The 19,456-nt window shown below is 48.6% G+C and overlaps 1 protein-coding gene across 1 annotated transcript in view; it reads right to left on the bottom strand.

Annotated features, from left to right (window-relative positions):
- Positions 1-2,465: 2,465 nt before the first annotated feature.
- SDK1 (sidekick cell adhesion molecule 1) overlaps positions 2,466-19,456 on the bottom strand; it is a 227,774-nt gene continuing 210,783 nt past the window's right edge. Inside the window, exons 29-30 of the mRNA XM_054993345.1 lie at positions 19,088-19,217; positions 2,466-3,880 (exon numbers count right to left, since the gene is read on the bottom strand). Coding sequence (XP_054849320.1) covers positions 3,608-3,880; positions 19,088-19,217 — 403 coding nt within the window. The 3' untranslated portion in view covers positions 2,466-3,607. The remainder of the gene's footprint in view (positions 3,881-19,087; positions 19,218-19,456) is intronic.

Here is a 19,456-nt window from a genome sequence, read left to right as displayed (position 1 = left end):
CGGGACCTCCATGCTCAGAAGCATCTCTCTCTGGGTACCAGAACGCATGGGCCGTTTCCACACCACTTGCCTTCATCCGGAACACTGCGGAATGTCGCGAAAGAAACACGAGAGAGATAGCGCCTTCTCGCGCGAGTTTTGCACAACTGCGCAAAACTTGCACAAGGAGACGCTATCGTCCACGTTTTTTTCGCGATGTTCTGCAGCGTTCCGGATGAAGGTAAGTGGCGTGGAAACAGCCATGGTCAAATAAGGAGGGGTAATCATTACTCTTATGCATTGCTTAGGAGTTTCCACATTATCATTGGCTGGTTATCATTAAGTGACAAAATGGGGGAAGAGATGGGCCTCGGTCTGATCCGGACAAGGCCACTCTGATGTTTTCAGAACTGCACAGAAGTTCCATGTGCATGGTAGATTTTGTACAGGAGACCTTGGAAAAATTCTGACAATGCAGTTAACACCAGTGAACTATTAGGTTATTTACTTATCTCCAAATGCAAGTTCTTGTGCATTGTGTAAACAAGTGTGTGACATTTCTTCTATAGATACATAATCTGACATAAAGTCAAATGTTCCCAAACTGTGCTACCCTCTAAGACACAAAATACAAAATACATGTTCCTTTGGACGTACAGCTTCGGTGCGGCTCATCTCCATTGCTATAATATCTGAAGCCACTTTTATTTAAGCTCATGTAGGTAAGGTCCAGCTTACCTGTTCTCACCCACTTCCCCATTTCATGTCCTTCAGTGACCCTTTAAGTTCAATGAACTAGAACCAAGAATCTCAGCTCTAAAGGCGGCCTTTATGTCTGCCCACTGGAGGAAGTTTTATTTATCTTTTCTGGGAATGGTTGGAAACCTAATTGACATGGATATAGAGATGTGAATTTACTAAGATGTAAATGTTGTAGTGCAATATTGTGAGTTTCATACTTCAAATCCCAAGTTTTGTTGAGAAACCGCAATTTCTACTAATTTACAAGACACCTTTCATTGAGAAGTCTCATGAGATCAGTTCTGAAACACAAAATGTAAGGCTGTTAACATGCTTTGAGTTCTGACAGTTTCAGCTTTTGAGAAGCTCTGTTGTCTAGTTTCTATCCCACCCTTTTTTCCAAAGAGCTCAGAGTGGCATACAAGGTCCTCCCCACATTGTTTTATCCTCACAACAGCCCTCTGAGGTAAGGTAGGTGACATAAAAGTGACTGGTCAAAGTTACCCAAGCCAGCAAGCTTCATTTTCTGAGTAGGGATTTGAACTCAGGTTTTTGTTTTGCTTCCTTGGCAGAGAAGGACACCAAGTACCCTGACATGTTTTGCTGTAGAAACACACAACACAAAGAGGGCCTCACAAAAGGACAATCCCCCAAAGAATCAGACATTACTGAAATGGAGACTGAATGTACACACTTTCCAGTTTGGTCTAGTGGTTAAGAGCAGCAGGACTCTAATCTGGAGAACCCGGTTTGATTCCCAACTCCTCTGCTTAAAGCCAGCTGGGTGACCCTGGGTCAGTCACAGCTCTTTCAGAGCTCTCTCAGCCCCACCCACCCCACAGGGTGATTGTCATGAGAATAATAACACACTTTGCAAACCGCTCTGAGTGGGAGTTAAGTTGTCCTGAAGGGTGGTATATAAACTGAATGTTATGTTCTTATTATTGTGTCTGTGACAAAAGGGTCACTTGTTCTATCAGTCAAATGCTTGAAAGTACAAACTTTTGCTTGATATTGAGATTAATCTCTGAGTCAGAAAAAAAGACCAGTGAAGCAGAGCCCATATGCAAAACTGGCATTATAGCGCTGAAGTGCCCATATTAATGCTGGTTCTTACCTGTGCTTGAGCAGCCATAGACAACATGACCCATTTGGCCATGCAGGCAGCATTTACAGGGACCAAGAGAATCACAACAGCACTGCCTGACTCCTGTCCTGGCAAATAGCATAAGAACAGCCCAAAGCTGTGCTGCCACCGGTTTGGAGAGCGTGTTCACACAAAGTCAGTTTTTATGGCTGCGTGCGTGTTCAGAAGGGACTAGCAATTCCAAAGATGCAATTTGTTTACAACAGCTTCTTCCACTCCATGACGGAGGTCACGTGACTCCAGGCGCTGGAGAGGGATCAATGGTTTCCCCCTCAAAAAGACCATCCAGCAGTAAACATAATGGGCCTTGGCAGAAAGGAACTGGCCACCTCTTGCGGGTCAAAGAGAGGGCAGCACAAACAGAGAGAAGAACAAAACAGCCTTTACTTGCCCGGCCAAGGCACTGGAGCTGCAGCGTGCAGAGAGAGGCGGCTGGGGGAAATATACATGAGGAAATTTGTGACCCTGTGGTTTGCAAAGCGGCTTGAGCATCACTTAGAGGCTCTGCGCTGCTTCTCTCATCCAGACGGCTGAACAATCATAGAAAAGGCACCTACAGACACCAAAGAAAAGCTCACCCACCAGAGTATGACGTGTCTTTGTATTAAAAAAAAAAGAAATCATTAAAAATATACATTTTTTAAAAAAATCAAACAATTCTAGTGTTAACAACATGTACTTTTTTTAAAAACAGAGCAGCAGAACAGCAACCTGTCAGTGTGCCAGAAGAGGGCTGGGCGAGGGTTGACCGGTTTTCTCTGCTTGGATGGACACCTTTGAAACCAAATGAGAGCTGTTCAACCAGTGCGTCCCCCCCACGTTTGTTCAAAAGGCCCTCTTCTGGCTTGGTTGTTTGTGTGTGTTTCTTTTGGATTTACAATGGACATTGGCACATGCAATCTACAAAGGGAGGCGGAATCAGAGCAAAACTGTCAACATTGTTCCCACAGCTGCTTCAACCCAAACCAGCATCTACACAGTTTTCGAACCAACTTGTCTTATAGGAACCCCCAGAGAGGGGGGATTTTTTAAGGAACACAACAAGCTCAGCTGGAGCAGAATAGGAACAAAGGCCAGATATAGTCGTTCGATCAAAACCCACCACGAGTGAACCTCACAGGCGTGGGGAGAAACATGACAGTCAGGGAAGTGCAGTAAGGGAGCCGTTCCTAATGTCTCCCCCACCGACACACAGTGTGTTATTCTGCCTGACCAGGATTGATAGAGCAAGGGGAGAATGTATAATTTCACCTTCAGTTACAGTACAATAACACTACCTATCCACAAGTGTGGAAATATCTCCTTGCTTGAGAGGGAAAGGAAAAAGGGAGAGGGGGAACCAATGATAAGCTGCTTTCTGAATCAGTGTTACAAAAGCATTTTTCTTTTCTTAAAAAAAAATGGAAAGAAAACGCTCCTTAAAATCATATTCCACCAATGGTCCAGTGGTTCGAAGTGTCAGTTCTTGATTGTTTGTGGGTGAGGTTTTTCTCCCCTTTTTTTTAGAAAAAATAAAACAAAAGCAAGTCCAACTAGTTCGGCTCCATGTGATTAAAGAGTTGATTGTCTTGGGAAAAAAATAGAGACATTCACATTTACATCCATTCTACCCTGATAAGAGAAATTTACCCACAGTTCACTGCACCTATCACGCGGACAGTCATCGGATCGGTTGGTGGCAGCTATTCCAAACTTGGCAGGCTGTTTGAATGGCGCGTCTGCTGCTCCTCCCTCTCGGCGTCAGACGAAGGAGGAGAAGCCTGTCACTGGAGTCCGTGAGCCTGGGGCAGGCTGTCCGGTCGGGGTGTAAACCCCTCCTGAACTCTGTGTCGTGATGACAGTCTGAAAGTAAGGCTCCACCTCGCCTGCTACACACTCCTCATACCTGTATGGCGCCGGATGCTTTGTGCCTTTCTGCTGCCTTTTCCATGAGTTGTAGTAGGTGGGGTCGCTCAGGTAGTGGTTCACAAAGGAGTGCTTTGGCAGTTCATCTTCATAGTCTGAATCAGTCGCCTGCCGTGTGAAAGAGAAAGGCCTGCTAAGTACTTATGATTAGGGATGCTATTTTCAACCCTTGGCCACAGAGAGTCAGAAGGGACCTTGGAACACAATCCCGTGCTCACTCACAGCATCCCTGATAGAGCCTCTTCTTGGAAGACCCTGAGCAAAGAACCAACCACCTCTTGAGGCAGTCCGTTCTGCTGCTGGACACCTCTCACAAAAAGGAAGATTCCAGTCCTGGCTTGTGGATCACAACAGAGCAAGGGTTCTCTGTCTTCTCTGGGTCAAGCTAGACATGCAGGTTTTTAAAGAGTGGGTCTGGGTTCCAAAGGAGGGGGCGGTCCCCCCCCCATTTTTTCTGCTCATGTGGGTTATTCTGTGCATGTGGAGCAGTACAAACAGGGGGGAACCTCCCCGCCATGCTATTGTGACACAGGAAAACAGCTTGAGGAGGGAGGGAGGGAGGAATCCCTCTCCTTCTGAGGAGGCATTCTGAGGCCATTTGGGCTCCCCTTTTCTTTTTAACAGCCATCCCCCAAAGCTGCTGTGTGGCTACAGGGATCTCAAGTTGGGCCTGGAAAATCCAGATCCAACTCTTTAAAAACCTGCATGTCTAAGCTTGACCTTCTGTGACTGGCCCTCTATCAGAACTCCTTTTCAAGAAACGTAAAGACAGCCCAGCTTCAAGTACTGCCTTCCATGACAACCAACCAGATGTCACTTGAAAGTCTACAAGCAAGGCATGGAGGCCAAACCCTGGTCCCTGTTGTCATCTCTCAGTATTTGAATGTACACTGCTTCTGAACATGGAGGTTCTACTTAGCTATCCACTGCTAATCCCCATGAATTTGTCTGACACAATCTTCAAGCCACCTAAGCTAATGGCCATCGCACCATTTATTTTATTTATTTAGGGAATGTATACGTGCTTCTCTGGAGACCTCAAGACTACAAACAATACCGTAAAACTATTAAAGCAACAACATAAATTATCAATATTATAAAAACAAGCCATGGGCAAAAAAGCAACATAAACCCACCACTGAACAGTCTAACAACCATAATACAGTCCTCAGGCTAGCAGCAGACCACATGACCGTTAGAAAACATGTAGAACCCCTTTGTTTAAAACCCCAAAAGAAATGTTTGGCCTTGCGGGTGGGTGGTCAACAAGCCTTCCTGCACATCCTAAATTCCTATGTCAATTGGTTCCGCATATCTTGGCCAAGGGAACTTCCCAATGGGTTGGGCCCCTGAGTCAGCTCAGTCTGCCTTCCGCTCCACCAGCCTTCGTGGCTCCCAAACCCTGCCACGTAAGAACTTCAGTGGAGCTTGCTGGATAAGACCAGGGCTCCATCTAGTCCATCATCTTGTTTTGCACAGCAGCCAACCAGGTCCCCGGGAGGGCTAAACAAGCAGAGCATGAAGGCCGAGCCTCCCCTTGCTGCCTGCCTGCCTGCCAGCACTGCTCTTCAGGGTCTGCCGCCGCAGTAGGTGGAGGCGCCCTTCAGTCACCATGACTAGTAGCCATCGAGGGACCTCCACCAGCAGCTGCTAGCCCTGGTGCCTGAAGGGAGCCCACATATACTGAGGCAGCAGAACCCTGAAGAGCAGTGCTGGCAGGAAGCCCAGGATCCAGCCATCTCGCTCTGTCGGGGGGGGGGCAGGGTTCCCAGGTGCTCGCTGGTGGGAGGCAAACTCCTGAGGATTTGCCCCCTTGTCCGCTGATCACCCAGCAGGAGGGGGCAAGCTCCCAGAGGTTGTTGGCCACCAGCAGGCACCTTAGCAACATGCGCCATGTGCACGTTCCCAACCGTTGCAGCGATGTCTCTTCCAGAATTGACATGGTCACGCTGGCTGCTGGAGTGTTCCTGCGCTTCGTTTGGGGCCGATTTGGGCCCCAAATGTGCCGAATCAGCCCCGTGCAGAGCAGCTTGCAGCTGGCATGGTGACATCACTTCCAGAAGCAATTATCATCATGCTGGCTGTGGAGCATGCGCACGCGAAGATCTACATGCTCCAGGCACGAGGTAAGTGCCGGGTGCCCAACCCTCCTGGCGGGAGGATAGAGGGACCTGGCAACCCTAGCAGGGCAGGTTCTGGCCCTGGCCCAGCACGCCTTTGCTGTTCAGCTTCTCCTTGAGAGTCAGGGTTTAACGGCCATAGCAGTTTGTGTTTTTAGGTTTTAAAAGCCCATTTTAAAATTGCCAGTCCTAAACCAGCACGGTGTCATTTGACTTGCGGGGGAGGAATCAGTTCTCATTTTGTAGCAACCTCTATAATAAGGACTTTCATGTCTAGTTTTCATCAGTGGATTAGGTGTACTGTTTAACAAGGTGCATGCTTTGCACAAGGAGGAGGGGGGAAGCACGGAACATAGGAAGGAAAAAGGGGGAAAAAGGCCAGGACTCGTATTACAAATCTGCAGAGTAATGACAGATATCTGGGAAAGCTAAGAGAAATATATCAAACTATTGAAAAAAACCCAAACCTCAGACATGTAATAGAATATGTACTTTAAAATGCTGTCTCTCTCTCCCTTCCTCCAAGGAGCACAGGGCCCTGTGCCCCTTCCATTTTATCTTCACAAGAGTCCTGTGGGGTAGATTAGGCTAAGAGAGAGTGAGCGGCCGGCCCAAGGTCACCCAGTGAAGTGCGTGGCACAGAGGGACTTGAACCTCTCTCTGCATGGCCTGGGGCCCCCATATCTGCAGGACTCCCTTTCCTCCCCTGCCCCGCTATGACAACTTCGGTCATCTGAACAGGGCCTTCTACAGGGGCTGCTCTGCCGATGGGCAAGATCAGCCACTGCCTGTATATATGCCTTCTCTGTGGTGGCCCCCAACCTATTGAATTTCCTGCCTTATTAAGTCAAGAAGGGTCCCACATTGTGGCTTTCCACAAACTATGTAAAACAGGAGGGCATTTTTATAAAGAAATAACATCATAACAGAATGATCCAGGAAGACATTTCAATAGAAAGAACAGGACTGTGAACTATACTATGGATAAGCTGCTGCTCTATGTTTCTCTCTTGTTCCACCAGGCTGGAGCCAGAGTCAAGAAGGCTCTGGTCCCGGCTGAGGTGAGGCAAGTGTGCCTCTTGCTGGGGATCACCAGTAGCTGTTTATCCACAGAGTGTAAAGCCCTTCAGGGGACGTACTGGGAGAAGTGGTCCCATAGGTGTGCTGGTCCCAGTTTGTTAAGGACTTTCAATATCAGAACCAAAATCTTGAACTGGACCCAGAACTCCACTGGGAATAGCACTGGACGAATATGTGCCCTGAACGATGTCCCTGAAAGGACATGTGCCGCCCCATTCTGGACCAGTTGCAATTTGTGGATCAGGCCCAAGGGCAACCCTGCATAGAGTGAATTACAGTAGTCCAGCCTTGGGGTGACCATTGCATGGATCACCGATGTCAGGACCTGAGAGGAGAGAGAGAGAGCGCAAGTTGTTGGACCTGCCAAAGGCGGGAAAAGGCAGACCTTGCAACTGTCGCGACCTGGGCCTCCACTGAGAGTGTGGCATCCCAGATCACACACCCAGGCTCTTCACCGCTGACACAGGCACTAACTACATTACGTCAAGGGTTGAGACCGGCTCCCCAAACTTGAAGTCCCATGACCCAGACGCAGGACCTCCGTCTTCAGAGGGTTCATCTTCAAGCACTTCTGTCTCATACATCCACAGCATCCAGGCACCTGGCCAAGGTATCTGGCACAATCCCTGGATGTCTGTCCATCAACAGATATAGCTGGGAGTCACTGGTGGCAACCCAGCCAGAAACTACGGATCACTTGGGTGATCCGTAACATGGGGGAAAGAATTGCCCCCTGAGGGATGCCACCAAATGGCATGCTGACATCTGTTCCCCCAGTGCTACCTTCTGTCCCTGACCATGGAGAAAGGAGCCCAGCCACTGTAGGGCTGTCCCACGTATTCCCATGGTAGTGAGGCGGTGGGTCAAAAGATTGTGGTCAACCGTGTTGAACACTGCTGTAATATCCAATAATAACAGCAGCGCTGACCCTCCTCGATCCAGGTGCCAGTGCAGGTCATCTGGAAGAGCTACCAGTGCTGTCCTTTTACCATGACCAGGGTGGAAACTGAACTGGAATGGATGCAGGATAGAGGAATTCTCCAGGAATACCTAAAGTTGTTCAGCCACCGCCCTCTCACCTTACACAGAAACAGAAGATTCAAAACTGGGCGGTAATTGGCCAGATCCGTTGGATCCAGTGATGGTTTCTTCAATAAGGGCTGCACCACTGCCTCCTTCAATGAGCCTGGAAAGACTTCAGAGCTCAAAAACATGTTAACGATGTCACCCAAAGGGGCCATATCCTGTCACTGCCGGTCTTCACCAGCCACAATGGGCAAGGGTCCAATGGCTACGCGGTAGGCTTCGAAGGATGCACCTGTCCACCTCATCCTGGGCGAATTGCCTGAATTGATCTAATATCAGTTCTGAAGATGGCCAAGGGGCCTCCAGTTCACAAACGGTATCAACTATTGCTGGCAGATCCCGGAGGAGTGACAAGATCTTATGTGCAAAATAGCTACCAAAAGCCTCACAGCTAGTCACTGAATTAACAATTTTCTTTGCCCCTTGCGAGAAGGATGGCAATGACTGAATTATCCTGAATAACTGAGCTAGGTGAGAGCTTGCGGACACAATGGAAGCTAAATAGTACTCCCTCTTTGTGGCTGCTGGTGCACTGGGTGGTTGGTCCACCATGCAGACAGCCAAACTCTCCTTGGCACCCCACACCAGGCCCACACGATCAATGCCCGTGATCTTTGATGTGTGGAGCAGCCTGATGGAGAAAAACTCTTGAATGAGTATTGCGACTCCACCCCGTGGCCACTTTCCTGGGACTGATGGAGGATCAAAAGCTTCGGGGCAGGGGCGGGCGGTTCTTTTAGGGTGACCGTTTTGCCCTTCCTCACCTAGGTCTTGGTCTCACACCAGGTCCACATCATTCTCTGTGAAATACTGTTGCAATGTTGTGGTCTTATTATTTATGGACCTGGAATTACACATCAGTGTCAGGAAGTGGCAAACATTAGTGTTTTGAGATCTTCTCCCTGTTCCTTGAACACTACTGTATGCGCTAATGCTGCTGGATTACTCTTTTATAGGGTAGAGGATGAAAATCTATGCTAACAGGCACATACTGATTACCCTCTCTTTGCTTCTGTAGTAAAAATTCACTTTGGTCTACACTATTGATCTCGTCACACAGGAAGGCAACAACTCTGTGAGGATAATAATAATAATAATATTTGATTTATACACCACCCTTCAGGATGACTTAATGCCCACTCCGAGCGGTTTACAAAGTGTGTTGTTATTATTCCCACAGTGAGGTGGGTGGGGCTGAGAGAGCTGTGACTGACCCAAGGTCACCCAGCTGGCTCCAAGGGGAGGAGTGGGGAATCAAACCCGGTTCTCCAGATTAGAGTCCGGCACTCTTAACCACTACACCAAACTGGCCAAACTGGATAGGCAGACTTCTTCTGATTTAAAGATCTGGCAATGTTTTTTTACATGCTTCTGTTCACCATTTGTCATGCCGTTACAAACTACAGGTGTTTTATACACACATCCATGCACACAAACTGTTATCACATGGTACACAGTCTTCTAATATTCATACCCTAGCCCTGTACAGTTGTTTGATCATGAAAGCCTGCCGAGAGATGAGCAATCACATCCGCTAGCCCTACACCCCAACCTCTGCATGTTCAGTGGAACATCTGGACGGAAGTCTGCATGCATACATGAATGTGCTCTATTCATGTGACGGCTGGACTCTGCTTTTCAAATTGGTCCTGATCACGCAGAACAGTGCAGAAAGCTCTGGTGTAGATACTCTGCTAAAGGCAGGGCTGCTAGGCTCAATCCCTTTCCCTTTCATGCATATTCAGAGTACGCACCACTGAACATCTCAGCAGGGCAGGGGTCCTTAGCCTTGTTTGAACATGTGGGCACCTGCGGGACTTTTGAGAAAGCACAGTGGACAACCACTGCAGCAGCCAGTTGCCACAGGTGCAAGGCTTTTACAAAACGGTTGCCACGCTTTTGAGGACTGATCACAAAACATTGTGCTGTCCCATGAAACGTCAGGAGGTTCCAAGCGAAGCAACAGCCTATATTAGAAGCAGCTGCAAAAGTGATGGCTCTTCTGAAGTCCTGCCTGCTCCTAGGAGATGAAGATGGAAAGCTGGCATTGGCTTTTTGCTTTCGGGAAGAGTTGCTGTTTATTTCCACTCCCAATGGAAGTGGCCGGATTGCTCCTTGCTAAGCCAACAAGGAGTGGGTTTAAGGTTAAAGAAACCAGTGGTTGCCAAGGAGCACGTTAGTAGGCGGCATAGCATACTGGGCATCACTGGCTTAGGGCTTCTCTTCAAACAGGGCAGCAGGAAGAGCAGCTAGGAAGTGCCAGAAGCACCAGCATCAGTAGGTTCAAGAGCCAATAGACAGGGGCCGTTTCCACACGGCTTACCTCTGCCCATAACGACCTGGTAGATCACACAAAAAATGCGGAAGATCGCGTTTTTTCGCGCAAATCTCGCACGAGAAAACGTGATCTTCCACGTTTTTTGCGCAATCTACCGGGTCATTACGGGCAGAGGTAAGCCGTGTGGAAATGGCCAGGGTTGGGATGGTGCTATATAGACACATGTGGTAAACAGATGTGCATGAACATGTGAATGCAGTACTGATTAGGCGAGCGATTACCCCACATGGCACTGGGAATTAAACAGACGCTGGAAGCTGCAGATGACCCAGAGACTCTTGAAGCGCGTTCCCCCCACTGTCCCCCCATTATTACACAAATTGCTTCTACAACAGGATTATATTTTAGAGTGGCCATATTATTTTTAATGATTCAAAACTATTGACTAAATGGAAATGCTGCAGGGCCGTTTTTCTTCTCTACTGCGTGGCAGGCCCTTTACCGCAACTGCAGGCTGGTTGCCGAGGCAACAGCAGCAGCCCGGAGTTTGATTGGACGTACCGTTAGATTAGAAATTGACAAGCCAAGGTGCGCCAAAGCCTGTGAAGCAAGAAAAATAGAGAAAATGCTTGACAATTTAAAGCATTTTTATTGGTAAGATGAAAGAAACAAACGCTATTAGGGGACAAATTAGGGACTGGTGGGCTAGTTTAGTTTAAGGCTGGCATTAGAGGGAATTTGAAAACAGTTGTGGCTGTCAAATTTCTTTGAAAATGGTGGAGAGAAAGGAGTGTGTACACTTATTTATAACTAGCAATGGAGAGATCAGCCGCGTGTATAGCCAAGTTCTTTTTAAAAACTGCAGTGGAAATAGGTACAACCTCTTCGTCCGCCTGCAATTTCCCCCCATATCTCTTGACTCCAGTCCTCCTTCCATTTTGACCTCCCTCCGGACTTGTTTCATTGCAGTAGAGACACTTCCTAGAAGCGTAGCTGCTTTAATTTGTTGCAGCAGAAACAAGGAAGAGACTTGTAGCACCTATAAATCTGTAATCTTTAAGGTGCCACAGGCCCCTTGATTCTGTCCCCATAGCTACTGAGATCAAATCTTTCTACTTAGCTCAGACTGGCTTCTGAGCTACTTGGCATGCAGCCCTTTTGGGGGCCGCTTCTGTGCTTTGATGACGAGGTAGCAAGCAGTTTGGGGGAAACATGGTGAACAGCTCTCTTCCAGCCTCTCTTGATCTGGATTTTGCCTGCTCGCTCTGCTCTCTGCGCTCTCTCTCAACGTTACAATTAAATGTTGTTTGTGTGTGTGGCTTGGGGCCGAGCTACAAGTGATGAATGACACTTGAACGGCAAGTGAACAGACTCACGTGTATTCCTCCCTGTGCACTTGCGCTCCACTTGCGCTACGTGATCAAGTGGAACGCAAGTGGAGCGCAAGTGAACGGGGAGGAATACACGTGAGTCTGTTCAGAGCAGGACCACAAGTGATGCCTGACACAGGTTGGACACTTGTCAGCTTCCCTCAAGTTTTGATGGGAAATGTAGGCATCCTGGTCTTGCAGCTTGGCTCTCCGACTGCTGTCCAATGGACTTTGCAACTGTCACTTGTCCAACATTCCGCCAAGCTGCCTACATTTCCTGCCAAAACTTGAGGGAAGCTGGCAAGTGTCCAACCTGTGTCAGGCGTCACTTGTGGTCCCGCTCTCACTTGCCGTTCAAGTGTCATTCGTCACTTGCAGCTTGGCTCTTAGTCACATTAAAAAAAATTATTTATGTTAGAAGGCACCCTAAACTTTCATACCAAGTATTTGTCTTAATGGCAGTTCCTCTTATATGTGGGTTACAGAGGCTCACACTGGAAAACTCCATTGAGACTTGCGTTACTTTGAGAAACTGGTTGCCAAACCAAACTTCTTGTAATAATATAAATATGAGAGGAAGGGCATATTTGGGGAGGCATCTAAAAGTGGGTGTGTTTAACTCTTCTCTGTTGCTTGGAATTTCCTCACAAGTCAGGTGTGTTTCCTTCTTATAACCAGCGCGGGCGGGGGGGGGGGGGGAAGCTGGATATAAATTTGTGGGTGGGGGAGAGCAGCTTTCACTGGAGAAAACTGGCAGCAGGAGGTGGGGGGAGGTTAAGCCCTCTTCTCTCATCTGTCAGTTCTGCTTCAAAAATGGGCCGTTCCTATGTTTGCATTACAAGTGTTGGGACCCCTCCTGTCTTGTCTGTGGCTCTGATGTCAAATAAGCATGAATTTCAAAGTAGGTAGGGTGAAACTAATATACATTTGATGCTGTTTCTACACCAAATATAGGCATATAGGACGAAAATCAGTATAGCAGTGAACAAGGTGCAGACATAACAGACCAGGCAGCCATTTTGTAATTGCCTCCCAGCAAACATTTTGTGATCGCATCTAATCCTTGTTCTCAAAATTTCAAAGTGACCACAGCTCAATAAGATCGGGGACTCCTGATCTAAGTGCTCTTCCAAGCACAGCACTGAAGAAGAATATCTTTACCTACCCAATTGAGCTGTGACCCAGGGGATTTGTTTTTAATTGGGGAAAGAATGAAAGACACAGGAGCATTCTTGCGCATTCCGTCCTATGAAAGGAGACATAAGCAGGGCCATAATTCAGGATCAATTGTTGATCACCTACATTTTAAAATGGAATGTGAAGAACAAAAGAAAACAAACATGCCCGTAACGTGCCAGAATACTAAGGGTGTGTACTTCGGGAATCTGATTCGGGTAAAATACCTGAATTGGACCCTTTCTGGAAAGCTTTGGGATTTCCGAATTGGGGCCAGATTCGGAAATCCCGAAGCAAAGCTTCCCAAAGCGTTTGTTATGCTTTGGGAAGCTTTGGGTTTAAATGCTCATTTCCCTGCCACTGCAAGCAGGGAAAGGAACATTTAAAGCCCTGGATCAGCTGCTTGTCGGGGGCTTCCCCAATGAGCGGCTGAGTGCGGGCGCAGCTGTTGGGGCAGGAAACTCCTTGGGCCCGTCAGTGGTGAAGGAGGCAGCAGGGATGCTGCAGGCTTAAGCCTGCACCTCCCCACCGGCGCTCATTCACCCACCGATGCCAGAGCCGAGGAACTGCTCAGCCCTGACACCGGCGGGAGAACGAGGTGGAGGGGAGGCTGCAGGCTTAAGCCTGCACCTCCCCCAGCTGGGCACTCCGTTCGCCTGCCTATGTCGGGGTCGAGGAGCTCCTTGACTCCAACACCGGTGAGCAAACAAGGCGGCGGAGAGGGTGCAGGCTTAAGCCTGGGCACTCCTTTCGCCCACCAATGTCGGGGTCGAGGAGCTCCTCGATCCTGATACCAGTCGGCAAACGAGGCGGCGGGGAGGCTGCAGGCTTAAGCCTGCACCTTCCCCAGCCGGGCACTCCATTCACCTGCCGATGTCGGGGTCGAGGAGCTCCTTAAGCCTGCACCTCCCTCAGCTGGGGGCTTTGTTTGCCTGCCGATGTCGGGGCTGGCAGGCAAATGAGGCAGTGGGGAGGCTGTAGGCTAAAGCCTGCATCCCCCGGCCAGGCGCTCCGTTTGCCCACCAATGTCGGGGTCAAGGAGCTCCTCGACCCTGACACCGGCAGGTGAATGAGGCGGCGGGGAGGCTGCAGGCTTAAGCCTGCACCTCCCCGCCGGGTGCTCCGCAGCCGAGCAAAGGTAAGTGGGGGGGGGGGGCTGGGGGGGCTGGGTGTTGTGGGGTTTTTAAAGGGCCATGCTGCTTGTTGGCAGGACAGGGCCCTTTAAACTATCCACTGGCAGGCGGCAGGGGAGAATCTCCCCCTGCTGCCTGTCAGCTGATAGGGAAGGGTGCACTAAGTGGGGGGTTGGGGTTGGGAGTGCGGGTGGGTGGGGATGCTGGAAAACCCAGCCCCCTGAATCACTTTGGAATGCTCCAAATATTTACGGAGCATTCCAAAGTGATTCAAATACCCGAACGTGAAGCAGCTTGCCACTTTGGGTTTTGGGTAATTCCCAATGTTTTTCCTGTAAACCCAAAGCAGGAAATCTGAATATTTCCAGCATGCACACCCCTACAGAATACAAAAAAATCCTGCAAGATGTGGCCTTTTATCTCTACATCAATCCACAGGGCAGTTCTACCAGCCACGTGGCCCCTAACGATTCTTTTCAATAGGTGGCTCTTCTACAGGACTCAGGTCAGAACTGGGGAGGGGGATGAATATAACTCTGTTGTCCTCCCCAAACTGGGCCCGTGCCACGTTTGCACTGGCCACTAATGACACGAACCTTTGCCCTGCTCAAATGAACAGGATGCAAACAGTTCCCATCATGCAGCTGCCTCACATGCTGGTGGGAAATGTATAAAAATCCCTCTTGGTTTTCCACCATGGATGCAGCTGCAACCTCTTGAAGCACAAAGCTGAAGACTTAAATGAGGAAAATGCATCATGGAAGATTTTGGCCTCCGTTGCTTTGCAGCTGACAGCATCCCGTACACAGGAAGTTCTATCAAAGGAAAAACATTCTTTGACAAGCTCAAATAGGCTCAGTTGCATCCGAAAGAGTATCTGCTGAACCCTCCCAGAAACAAGATGGGCGGCTCTCTGCATTGTGCACAACCCCATCCCTTTTAGAGACAGAGTGACTGACATTTTTCAGTAAGCAAAGCACCTATCCCTTGAAGCTTTACGATCATGAAAACCAGGCCTGGGGCGCGGAGTCGGAAGGAGGAGAGCCTAGCACAAAACAGGCGAAGGAAACGTTTGCACCCAGTATTTTGAAAAGTAAAAGCCACGCTGAACTAAAACCACTTTTCCAAAATGATCAAAAGAACTGGCAGCCTTTCCTGCTACCTCTGCTGGGGGTGCATTAATAATTCCCAGTGATTCCGGACCACGAGAAACACGAATGCTTCAAAGACCCACCTGGCTATCAAAGGAACAAAAGGAACGTGGGTGCTTGATTTTGCTTGCTACCTAAAGAAGACTGCACCGATAATTTCAGTCTCCTGCTTTTGGAGGCCTTGGCCCATGCAAGCCTTGGCATCAAATGCACCAAAAGACTCTTATGACCTCTGCCTACACTGCATCCTCATGTGCAGGTTATGGTCTTTGTGTGTTATCAGGAGCTGGCTTGCAGAACTGACATGGATCACACACACACACAAAGCAACACGACTAAATTGATATTTATGCCCAGCACGTCCCACCAATGGCAAGTTTAATACCAGGTTGTCACAGGGAGAGGAGCAGAGCCACTATGGATGTAATTCTCAAGATAATGCGAGCACATCACAAAGCATGGTTGGAGATAGTGCCACAAGGAATGCCGTTTCCCCGGGTGGGTTGGTCAGAGGGCACCCACAAAGCAGCGTGCTGCTTCAGGTAATTAAGAGGAGGTGAAAGGCAGGTAACAGAGAGAGAACCTCAGCACTGATGCTGCAGACCCCAGCAATGTCATTTCCCTCCCAGTCTTTTCTGCTGACTCTGCTTCAATCCTGGATTCTTTCTTTTCCTTTTGCCGAAAGAGTCAAGCTCACAGTATTTTAGGGTCTGCTATTTCCCCCCATTACCAAGTTAGATTGTCAGAATTGCTGCACTTTAAAGACAAACATTTCCCTTTCCATGCCATTGCCTCTCTCTTCTAAATCTTGCTGGTTATTCTGGGTTTACTATTGGCCTTGTGCAGACAACCAGTATGTCAGTAAGAAAATAAAGCGGGGGCAGGAGGGAGAAAAGAAGAAGATGGACAGATGCCACACTGTTTTCTGCACACAGAATTATTTGAGTGAAAGTTACAGTCGTTTTAAGCTAGAGGCTTCATCAACAGGCCTCAAATCCTCAGTCATCTAAATGTCCTTCGACAATATTTATCTAGTTGGCTGGGCTTGCTGGACTGGGAGTCTCGCCTGGGGCTTCTGACGTCCCGGCACTACAAAAAGTGCATTAAGTGCACGAGCCTCTGCTGTTAAGAAAAGCTGCGTCTTCCTCTGAGCCACGGAACCAGCCCACCCATCACATTTCCAGTGGGGGGAGCAACTGGGCGTCACCTGTTTGCCATCCTGAAATGTCCCTCCATACCAGGAAAGGAAAGAGGAAGGAGTTGAGGAGCTCCATGAAAGTTGATCTTCCCTACTGACAAGGGAAGGGAAAAGCAGGGCAGGACTCAGCTTGCGCTTTCTAGGGAGCACAGGGAAAGGGTAAGCCCCTCCAGGTTTCTCTGCCTGTAGAAAAGAGTCTCCACAGGCAGAGAGAGGCTTCTGTGCAATGTGTTCCCAGTTTCTCTTGTGAACAGGCAAATGACGTGTGATGCTGGGAGTCCATAATTGAACCCCCACTCCCAAGACAGAGTGGAGCTGCCGAAAGCACCGGAGGGGCGGGGCGGGGCGGGGCGGGGCAGGGAGTTGGCAAAAGGAGAACTTAAGTCTCCTGCTTGCACCATTTTCCTGCTTGCACATTGGTTTGTCTGACCTGCTTTGTGTCTTTTTGCCCTTCTTGGACTTAAAGCAGACTGCAGAGAGGCACAGGGAGTGTCAAATTAACACACGCCCCTTCCCCCCCACTGTGGCCCTTATCCCCGTGCCCCAAATGCCGCTTTTTGCAACTAATTTACGTGTCTGGAGATCTAACCGCCAACTCCCAGCATCAAATGTAGTCTGCCTCTTAAACCTGGGGATATTTACATGATTCTGATCCAATGAGCTTGAAAACAAAACCAGTGGCTCCGCGAGCTGAGCATGGCTTTTAATAAAACAGCTGCTCCTCTGAACATCATTGGTAATAGCAGCAGAGTAAAACGGTCATCCTGGAAGCCACAGACCCCGTCTTATATTTGGGTCAACCCTTTGACGAGAAGTAGCCTTTCGAATTAAATCTCTAAGCAGATGGGGGTTCAGTGGGAGCTGCCAATGCCTTGACCCGTCCGTACTTCCTCTTCAAGAGTTTCAAGGCAGGAGCTGAGGAGCAGAGGGGTAGAACGAGAGCCCCCCTAATCAACATGTCTCTGGCATTCACTTTGATGGATCGTATTTGCCGTCTCGCAGTGGCATGGCATTTCAGATTCAGAGATAAACGCGCCGGCGTTGTTTGCTGAGGGGAGGGGTTATGAGACTTGACAAGTTGAGGCTTTCAAGATAATATTGTGTTACACAGGGGGGAAAAAACGAATTGAAGTCAGAGTAGGAAGGAGACTTCCGTTGAGGTTTGGGGTTTGGAAATAAAACATTTGAAGATGCCAAGTTAGGCCACTGTTCCATCAAGCTGGAATGGCTCTCCAGGGCTGAATCCACACGCCCTCGGAGCGTCCCGGCGTTGCACTAAATGTTTGCTAAACACCCAGAAGTATAGCGTCTTTCTAGCTCAAGAATCACGCTAGAAAGACGCTATACTTCCGGGTGTTTAGCGAACATTTAGCGCAATGCCGGGACGCTCCGAGGGCGTGTGGATTCAGCCCTGGTCTCAGGGAGGACAAGATCATTCTGAATATCTGCGCTCTCAGACTTCAGAGTGCAAAGTCAGTGTTCCTCACCAATGCAAACGACGTCATACCGAGGTCAGACCAATGGTTCATCTAGCTTAGTATTGTCTATTCTGGCTCCTCAAGGCACAGAAAGGTCTGAGATCCTAGACTGGAGGTGCCAAGGTGCGTGCAAAGCATTGAGTCATGGCCCCTCTATACTTTCTGGCTTGCTGTAGATGCAGAAATGGAAATATGTGCAATGGCAGGGAGATGCCGGAAGTCACCACTGTCCTGAGTTAGTAATCCAGAGGAGTTAGCCATGTTAGACTGTAGCTGCAAAATAGTAAAGAGTCCAGTAGCAGCTGACGAAGACAGCTGTGGTTCGCTGATGCATCTGATGAAGAGAGCTGTGGTTCTCAAAAGCTTATGCTACAATAAAAAGTTGGTTAGTCTTAAAGGTGCTACTGGACTTTTTCCTATTCTGAGTTATTAAACCTCATCCAGATGACTTCAATCACAAACAAAAAGTCCAGAATAACCAGAATCTTCAAATGTGATTTGTCCACATGTACTGTGCGACAGCAAAATGTATCTGCCAAGCTCTCCAAGAGATCACCTACCTGAAGAATCCCGAATTCTTGTGTTCTCTTCCGCCTCCTGCTTGAGTTCTGATTTACCCAGTTACTGATGTCCTTTCTCAAGAGGGTGGAATTGCCAATTCTCACCTCCTGTGAAAGCTCTCCCACTCACTGCAGCCGAGTTCTCCATCCCTCAGGGTATGCCCAGCCTCTTCTCTTACTTATCTCCAGCACTTTGGGTCACACATTATCTTAGGAGCCTTGCCCTCCACTTGGGATTCACCTACATGTTAGGAATTCTTCAATGTTGAATTAAATGAGCTTTTTTTACTTTTGCAAACGCAGCATCCGGGATTACTTTATCCATGAAGGGTGTTGAGAAGGCAGAGGGAGAAGTTTTAACTCTTTCCTCCCATGCCCTTCTCTCATTGGAAGTGCCACCCTTGCATTGCATCTTGAGGGTGACTTTTTCATGCAAGAAAACAGCAGGAGAAGGGGAGGGGAATCCACCCCCCCCCCTCTGCTCATGCTGTTCTCTTCCATGATAAAGCAATCCTGGCAGCTCCACTTGCAATAGTAAAAAACCCGAGTTTAAAATAAGCATGGAAGGTACTGTGATGTGCACTCATATGAGTCATCTGCCTCCAGGCTAGCAGCCACAGGGAATCATCTGGTATTCTCTCCCAATTTAAGTTCCTGCAATATCAGGGATCCATTAGCTACTCACCTCCGACTCTGAAGCGTCCAAGGGCTTCTCACTCAGGGCCACACTTTCGGTCAGCACGGCTCCATTATACTTGTTACAGATGTCCTCGTCTGAATAGTGCAGTCCTCCGGGGCTTGGGCGGGGAGGAGATCTGGAGGCAGAGAAAAATAAAATGAGGAGCGTTTCCACTTTCCCCCTCTATTATTGTACTGTAACCTTTTTTTCATATAGGAAAAAGCCCTCAACCCCCTGAGGTATTTGTGGTTCAGCTCTTCTTCCGGTAAGATACTCACTGCGTTAAAACAAACAAACAAAACCTGCACGCTCGTTTTTACACAAGTGCATTTTCTCATGTTCATAGTTGCGGGGAGAAATTTGCACACATCAAGA

This window comes from Eublepharis macularius, chromosome 12 (genome assembly GCF_028583425.1).
Source record: "Eublepharis macularius isolate TG4126 chromosome 12, MPM_Emac_v1.0, whole genome shotgun sequence".
In the NCBI taxonomy this organism is placed as follows: domain Eukaryota; kingdom Metazoa; phylum Chordata; class Lepidosauria; order Squamata; family Eublepharidae; genus Eublepharis; species Eublepharis macularius.
Note: the sequence above shows the minus strand (reverse complement) of the source record. Positions and strands in the feature narration are given on the sequence as shown.